General features: G+C 45.8%; 1 protein-coding gene across 1 annotated transcript; it reads right to left on the minus strand.

Annotated features, from left to right (window-relative positions):
- Positions 1–259: 259 nt before the first annotated feature.
- On the minus strand, positions 260–6,835 carry LOC117042697 (zinc finger protein with KRAB and SCAN domains 8-like). The gene is made up of 4 exons (XM_033142300.1): positions 6,687–6,835; positions 2,293–3,059; positions 2,034–2,160; positions 260–1,310 (listed from the first exon to the last, which is right to left on the minus strand). The coding sequence occupies exons 2-4, from the start codon at positions 3,016–3,018 to the stop codon at positions 400–402; spliced, it is 1,764 nt and encodes a 587-aa protein (XP_032998191.1). The 5' UTR covers positions 3,019–3,059; positions 6,687–6,835; the 3' UTR covers positions 260–399.
- Between the last annotated feature and the right edge of the window lie 2,020 nt (positions 6,836–8,855).

The following is an 8,855-nucleotide window of genomic DNA, read 5'->3' on the forward strand; positions in this document are numbered from 1 at the left end:
GCCAGCTCCCATCAGCAACACCCAAGCACAGCCCATGTCCAGGGACGATGGGAGCTGTACTTCAGCAAACACCCAGAGCAGCCTGTCACCCAGGAGGTGGTGGTGAGATTTTCATGGGGGAAGTTTCTTGTCTCCCAGCTCAAAAAGGACACAAGAAGAATCCTGCAGGATCAGGATCAGGAGGCCTGTCTTGTTGAGAATCTTGTTCCTCACAGTGGCCAAGCAGATGCCCCAATGAGAAACCCAAAAGCAGGACAAAGCCACAACAACTCCCCGACGAAATCATTCCCCAACCACTGGTGTTCAGAGTCATGCAGCTTATCCTCTCACAAATTTGTCTTAACCTCAATTCTCCTACAAAACCCAAGTAGTCCCCTCTGTTGTACCAATCGCCTGCATTTATACGGGGATCGCTTCGGTATGCATTTTTTCATGTACGAGGAGTTTGGCCCTCTGAGAGAAGCTTTTCATGCAAAGCAGGCATTTGAAAGGCTTCTCTCCGGTGTGGATTCTCATGTGTGTCCTAAGGTTCCCCTTTTGGCTGAAGCTTTTCCCACACTCAGGGCACTTGAAGGGAGTCTCTCCCGTGTGGGTCCTCTCATGTATGACGAGCTTGGACTTCTGGGAGAAACTTTTGTCGCAGTGACTGCATTTGTACGGGATTTCCCCCGTGTGGATCCGCTCGTGGGCAATGAGGCTGGCCCTCTGAGAGAAGCTTTTCCCACAATAAAGGCACAGAGGCGGGTTCTCCCCCGTGTGGATTCTCTCGTGAGTGATAAGGTAGCGTTTCCGGTTGAAGCTCTTCCCGCAGTGCGAACACTTGTAGGGCCTCTCACCCGTGTGGGTTCTCACGTGTTCCCTGAAGAGTGAACCGCGGCTGAAGCTTTTCCCACAGTAGGAGCACTTATATGGGGCCTCTCCAGTATGGATCCTCGTGTGTACCAGGAGGTCCCACGTCCGAGTGAAGCTATTCCCGCAGAAAGAGCACTTATAGGGTTTCTCTCCCGTGGGGATTCTCTGATGGTTAAGAGTGGGCCTGAAGCTTCTTTTGGGATCCACACAGGTTGTTTGCCTGTCATGAGGCTGGACCCTGTTTTCTTCCCCATCCTCGTTATCCTCCAGACAGGGAACAGTTTTCTCTAGAGTTCTCTTTGGTTCTCTTTCTGCTTCTTGCTGACTCCCAATTGTTATTCCCTTCCTGTACTTCCTGAAACCCTTTTCTCTTCTCAAGGTTGCATCGTTTGGTTCCACTTGCTCAGAATGTTCCTTTTGAAGGCCAATCCCCTCCTCCTCATACACTTGCCTGTCACCTGCAACAGTAAACAATGGTCAGTTCCCATATTGTGTCCATTTTTACACAGCTACAATAGCTAAACTGACTCATTAGATTAGAGTTAAGGGTGGGGAAGTGGGGAAGGGAACAGAGGCATGATAGTTTTGTGACAAGATGGGGGGGGGGGGAAATGATCACAGTAAAAAAAATTAAGACATTACCACAAATGAATGATCTAAATATAATGTTTTCAAAGAATAATGTATAGAACATAAGTAGGTATTGTCTTAATATATTACAGTGTTGTTTACTGGACAGCATTGATAACCATTATGTCTCTAGTTACAGGTAGGTAACCGTGTTGGTCTGCCGTAGTCGAAACGAAATAAAAAATAAAAAAATTCCTTCCAGTAGCACCTTACAGACCAACTAAGTTTGTCAGTGGTATGAGCTTTCGTGTGCATGCACACTTCTTCAGATACTTCTTCAGGTATAAAAACATAGTTGTATACTGCTGTGTCAAACAATAAAGCTATTAAAAGCTATTGTGAATATATCATTTTTTATTATTACGAATATTTACTAATTGTTTTACTCATAAAAATTAGTTACAGGTAGGCAGCCGTGTTGGTCTGCCATAGTCAAAACAAAATAAAATAAAAAATTCCTTCCAGTAGCACCTTAGAGACCAACTAAGTTTGCTCTTGGTATGAGCTTTTGTGTGCATGCACACTTCTTCCGATGCGCAGAGATTCCTTACCTGCTAAGTCTGCAGTTTTGTCCTCTACCTGACCAGCCACTCTGCAGAGTTGCCCTTTCCAAAAGTTGGGAGGAACCTGGCTGGCCTCAGAGGAATTTGCAGCTGTTTCTCCAGAAGGCCTCAGCACCTGAAACAGCCATGGGAGTCACGTTGATCCACTTTTATTTAACAAAACGCGTCTACTGCTAGATTGTACATAAAACATCCATGTATCCAACATGGTTCTCTCAAGATGCTGTTGGCAGCGTACAGACCTTACCTGCTGATCCCAGCTCCTGGCATCTTGGACTTCCTGCCTCATCAGGAAATCCTCCACAAGGGCCACCACCTGGGTGCAGGTCTCTGGGTCCTGCTCCCTGACTTGGCCCTGTATTCCCTGGGGCAGGACAGCTAGGAACTGCTCCAGAACCACCAGCTCTAGGATCTGCTCCTTGGTGTGTTTCTCTGGTTTCAACCACCGGCGACAAAGCTCCCAGAGTCGGCGCAATACTTCTCGGGGGCCCTCGGCTTTCTCATAGCGTAACTGCCTGAAGTGCCGGCGTCGCACCTCCAAATCAACAGGGTCCTTGTCCAGAACCTCTACTTTGACCTGTTCTCCGGAGGAGTCCAGGATCTCAGCGCCGCTTTCTCCTCGGGGCCACTGGCCAGCTTCGGCCACTCCCTCAGAAGTGACCTGACATTCATTGATGTCTTCCCTCGGTGCGGGCCGGGATACCTGCAGGTTGATCCCTCCCAAGCGAGGGGACTGCACAGCCTTCAGGAAGGCCTGCCACTGGCCTTCCCAGCACTGCTGGAGCACACCCTCGCTCGGTTCCTGCTTAACCCGCTGCGGCACTTCCTCTGTCAAAACCAACTTGGCTCCACCAACCAAATTTTTAACTGGTGGTCCTTCGCTTGTGGCTTCCTCCATGCCATCCCATAACCTGGGGCCAGCCGGATCCTGTTCCTCTGTTTTCAGATTGGCTATCCTCTCCCTTTCAGCCATTTCCTTCAGCGAGGTGAGCACAGATGGATTAGACCAAGGATCTGGACACAAAAAGAGGACAAGTCTGTCAGTGGTGTTAGTGCTACTCAAGAGTAGACCCATTGAAGAAGAAGAAGAAGAGTTTGGATTTGATATCCCGCTTTTCACTACCCGAAGGAGTCTCAAAGCGGCTCACATTCTCCTTTCCCTTCCTCCCCCACAACAAACACTCTGTGAGGTGAGTGGGGCTGAGAGACTTCAGAGAAGTGTGACTAGCCCAAGGTCACCCAGCAGCTGCATGTGGAGGAGCGGAGACGCGAACCCGGTTCCCCAGATTACGAGTCTACCGCTCTTAACCACTACACCACACTGGCTCTATTTTATTCATTTCAAAAGGTTTATTCATTTCCTGTTTAGGGAAGCTTTTAATGTGTGATATTTTAATGTATTTGATTTTTGTTGGAAGCCGCCCAGAGTGGCTGGGGAAATCCAGCCAGATGGGCGGGGTACAAATTATTATTATTATTATTATTATTATTATTATTATTATTATTATTATTATTATCATCAAAGGGCCTACTCCAAAATTATTATTATTATTATTATTATTATTATTATTATTATTATTATTATTATCATCAAAGGGCCTACTCCAAATATAACTTAAGCCCACATCTACACTATACATTTAAAGCAGTATTGTGTCACTTTAAATAGTCGTGGCTTCCTGCAAAGAATCTTGGAAAATGCAGTTCTTTAATAGTGCTGAGATGTTAGGAGGCCTCTATTCCACTCACAGAACTAGAATTTACAGAGCTCCCTGGGATGATGGATTGATTATTGAACCACTCTGGAAAGTGCAGCTCTGTGAGGGGACTTTCCTAACCACTCTCAGCACCGGTCCTGAGAGATCTACATTGGCTCTCAGTACGTTTCCGAGCACAATTCAAACTGTTGGTGCTGACCTTTAAAGCCCTAAACGGCCTCGGTCCAGTATACCTGAAGGAGCATCTCCACCCCCATCATTCAGCCCGGATGAGATCCAGTGCCGAGGGCCTTCTGGAGGTTCCCTCACTGCGAGAAGCAAAACTATAGGGAATCAGGCAGAGGGCCTTCTTGGTAGTGGCGCCCACCCTGTGGAACTCCCTCCCTTCAGATGTCAAAGAGATAGACAACTACCAGACATTTAGAGGACATCTGAAGGCAGCCCTGTTTAGGGAAGCTTTTAATGTGTGATATTTTAATGTATTTGATTTTTGTCTAGCCAGATGGGTGGGGTACAAATTATTATTATTATTATTATTATTATTATTATTATTATTATTATTATTAAACAACTATTTTTATTTATTTATTTATTGAATTTATATACCACCCTATACCTGGAGGTCTCAGGGCAGGTCACAAAAAGGTCACAATATATAAAATCAAAATAAAAACAATAACCCAATAATACCCCCCCCCAAAGAGGCACATTTTAAAAGGGTATAGGATGTTGATCAGGTCAGCCAAAGGCCTGGTTAAAAAGAAACGTTTTTGCCTGGCACTTAAAGGTGTATAATGAAGGCACCAGGTGAACATCCCTGGGGAGAGCATTCCACAAACGGGGAGCCACTGCAGAGAAGGCCCTGTCCTCGTGTTGCCACCCTCCGGACCTCTCGAAGAGGCGACACATGAAGAAGGGCCTCGGAAGATGACATCAGAGTCCAAGTAGGTTCATATGGGAAGAGGTGGTACTTAAGGTGTTGTGGTCCTGAGCCATTTAAGGCTTTATAGGTCAAAACCAGCACTTTGAATTGGGCCCGGAAACTAACTGATTCTGGTGAGCAACCTGGCCGCTGAATTCTGCACCAACCGAAGTTTCCAAACCGTCTTCAGAGGCAGCCCTGCGTATAACGCACTGCAGTTATACTTGTTTCCAGGAATCTTTGGTGGAAGCCATGACTGTTTAAAGTGGGACGATACAGCTTTAAATATATAGCGAACTTGTAGACTTAGCTGGCAACAACCTAGTGGTTTTCTGTCCCACTTCCAATGTTAATAACAATACTTACGACAATTGCATTAGCAACAATTACTGTTGTTGTGAAGAATTAACTGTGTCATTTCATCTTCAATGGCATATACAGTGGTACCTCGGGTTAAGAACTTAATTCATTCATTCTGGTGAAAGAAGATTGGAAGAAATTTAAAGAATATTTAAACGATGTGAAAAGTTAGACATTTGAAATTGAAATCAGAGGATATTATAGGCAATAGTAATGAAATGTTAGGTGAAAGTAGGATGTAAGAAGTTAGTATGAAGTTATGTTTATTTTGTTAGGAATAAGTTTATGGATATATGATAATAGATAAGGATTAAGAATATTGGAGGAAGAGGAACTTAAATTAGTTATAAAGTTACCACAGTATATTTGAAATGAACGCAGAAGAGAGGACGTGAGGAAGTCCCAAAGTAAGATTATAAATAAGATAAGTTTAGGTAAATAAATGTGGTTTTTTTTGTTAGGTGTGTTTTTGTATTGTAGTGTTGTTGTAGTGTATCGTAATAGTGTTTATATTTTGTGTTGTATTTTGTATGTTTATTCTTTTTGTATTTTTTTAGAAAATTAATAAATTCTTATTTAAAAAAAAGAACTTAAATTCATTCTGGAGGTCCGTTCTTAACCTGAAACTGTTCTTAACCTGAAGCACCACTTTAGCTAATGGGGCCTCCCGCTGCTGCTGCACCGCCACTGCCCAATTTCTGTTCTCAACCTGAAGCAAAGTTCTTAACCCGATGGTATTATTTCTGGGTTAGTGGAGTCTGTAACCTGAAGCGTCTGTAACCCGAGGTACCACTGTACTTAAAACTTTTCAATTGTCACAGGCATTACTTCTTGCATTTTGCTCGTGTGTACACTGTTGTTAGCTTTCAAAGGTTGCCACAAGTCTCTTCTGCCACACTGCATTTACTCAAAGATGCCCTTGTCTGAACGGCAGTCTGCTATGATCTGCCAATGAGTTTGCCAACGGAAAAACAACAACAGCAACAACAACAACTGAAAAGCGCCCCATGTATTCAACATTTCCAGACAGGCAGAAATTCAACAGGCAGAGCTTCCCAAGCTTAGAGAGGCCATTAAGAAGGCCGCACCTGTTGAGTTCCCCTCCACATGCCATGCAGCCGTTTAAAAAGCACGAAGACGGCTCTACACATTAAACAACAGTATGCAACAGTATATTGAAACCTATCTCAGAAATGAGCGGCCTGATTTGGACTACAGCAGGGGTAGCCAACTTCCAAGAGACTGTGATCTACTCACGGAGTTAAAAACTGGCAGTGATCTATCCCCTTTTGGGGGGTTCAGGTCAAAGTTGTTAATCTTTTTTTAGGAAGGAAAGCCCTGTTTTTTGAGGTTCAGGTCAAAATTGTTAGGAGGAAAGCCCCGTTTTTGGGGGGTGCAGGGCAACAATGTTGAGCTTTTTTTGGGGGGGGGAGCAAGGTTGTTGAGCTTCTTTGGGGGAGCCAGTGATGTACCAGTGATCTACCACAGACGTCCAGAGATCTACCTGTAGATCACGATCTACCTGTTGGACGTGCCTAGACTACAGGATCCAACGCTCCCTCTCCCATACTTTTGCATTCCCCTCCCCAATCCAGGAGAGATTTCCCCCCCTCCCTGCCCCAAATCCTGGAAAGCAGTTACCAGACTTGTTGGTCTGACTCGGTACAAAGGCGCTTCCTTTTTGCAGCCACTGACGCCCTTGGTCTCCTGGGATTTCCTATCAGCTTCTTCCAACTTTTCTGCAAATGGCCCCTCCCTCCTTAAATTCCCCTTTAGCTCACCTCTCCCTGCAAGCTGAGAGAGGCAACCCCCTCCCCTTTCCCCCAAGGAAAGGGCAAGGTGGGGACAGGAAGTGGCTTCATCAGCTTCTCAAATGGCCTGGCCGATCTAGGCATCAAGCCAGCGGATCTCTATCAGCATAACCCTTTGCGCACCGTGCAGAGCTCTAGTGGCTGCTTTCAGTAGCAGAATGCTGTGGTTCAAGGCACTAGAGCAGGGACCGGATGCTTTCCTATCAGTTGGCAACCTTGGCTGCCAACGTTAAAAAAGAAGAAAAAAAGAGTAGAAGCTGCTTGCTTGAACTGTGACAGGTCGGGCAAATAGTTAACAATTCATGCAGCCATTATGTATGTTAGGGAAAAATCACGTGGGAGTGGGTTGTATCAAACTTAATGGTTGGGGCTTACTTCTGAGTAAGCATGCACAGGTTTAGAATACACATCGCACACCATCTTATTGCTGCTGTTGACATGTGATCTGAGTGACTGAAAATTTAAGATCAGAGCTCAGGTCAGGTGGCTCTGGAGATTTCACTAACCTACTTTCAAGCCACCCTCTCAGCCTTATGGACTAGAAACCTGGGTACCTCTGTGTATGTGTTTGTTTGGAATGTTTCTGCGCTCGGTGTTCAAGCCTGCAGAAATGCAGTGTTGCAGCTTAATTCTTACGAGTGATACAAGAATTTTATTAGACACCCACCTGCCATTTTGCCAACTCCAGGGCATGTAAACAAATGCCTGATTACACCTCAACTCCTTCCATGCACTTCCTAGGGCAGAACCCTGCCTCCAAGCAGTCAGGTTCCTGCTCAGCCTCTTTTGCAGCGCCTGCCTGGAGCTGCCATAGAACGCGGGGAAACAGTTTAGCAAGACCTGCCTACCAAAGCAGCATCGAGCCTCAAGCCTGCAGGATTCTGTTACGGAAATTATGGGGGGGGGTCACCCAAGCAAAGTCTCCTCCCGAGCAAACTCATTGGGGTATGGAGTGATGCCCTTAAGGGGACCCATCTCTCCGCCATTATCCAGTAGGTGAGAGACCACTGCACAGGGAAATGCCTCAGCAGGTAATCTGTGGGTGCTTCAGGAAGCCACTGGGCTAATATCCCTCAGCTGGAATCCCATTGTTCTCTCCCAGATAAGTGCTCAAAGTATCCTTGCCAATACTTAACACCAATTCACATTGGCCCAGGGCTATCTCCCTGATATTGCTCTGTTTCCCCCATATGCTAATCTTGTTTTTCCTATATGTTAATCATGTATACCATGTTTCTCCTAAAATAAGACACCGTCTTATATTTTTTTTTGCTCAAAAAAACACAGTATGGCTTATTTTCAGGGGATGTCTTATTTTAACCGTGTCGCATCGGTACGCTGCATAGCCACGCCTCCCCAGGCTGTTTTAATGGGAGGTACCACGTCACTATGGCTTATTTTCGGGGTATGGCTTATTTTTGGGGAACGGCTTATATTTCGCAAATGCATAGAAATCCTGCTATGGCTTATTTTATGGCTATGTCTTATTTTAGGAGAAACAGGGTAACCCTTCCCTTTTCGTGACATAGTAATGATGTTTCCAAACTGTATTCTGGGATATGATAGGAGTTTTTAAAAGTTCTTGTAACGCTGCTCTGCGTGTGCAGTTTTGACTGTAACCTATTGAGCAATAAACCCTGTCTTGTCCTTGCTCCAGTGGCTGGACTTCTTTTATTTAACTCTGCAGAAACCAGTGGGCTTATCCCCAAGGGCCAGGTGCCTGGGCCGTTCCACACCTGGGATTTTCCGTTTACAATTCCAAGTGTGGCTGCTAACTTCCAGTGGCTCTGGGTTGCCCCCAAGATTGGGGGAAGGGGGGGCTGGTGCACAGCGCACAATGTCACACGCATTTCCCAACAACGTGCCGCCCAGTACATTCTTCTACTAGGCCCTGCCTTTCCCCCGCATCATCAGGAGATGCTCTGCAGGCCAATGCGGCTTCAAGCGACGACATTGCACCAGGACCCCTCAATATGGGAGGGGCGGCATCCTGGGCCCC

Source organism: Lacerta agilis, chromosome 2, assembly GCF_009819535.1.
Source record: "Lacerta agilis isolate rLacAgi1 chromosome 2, rLacAgi1.pri, whole genome shotgun sequence".
NCBI lineage: Eukaryota > Metazoa > Chordata > Lepidosauria > Squamata > Lacertidae > Lacerta > Lacerta agilis.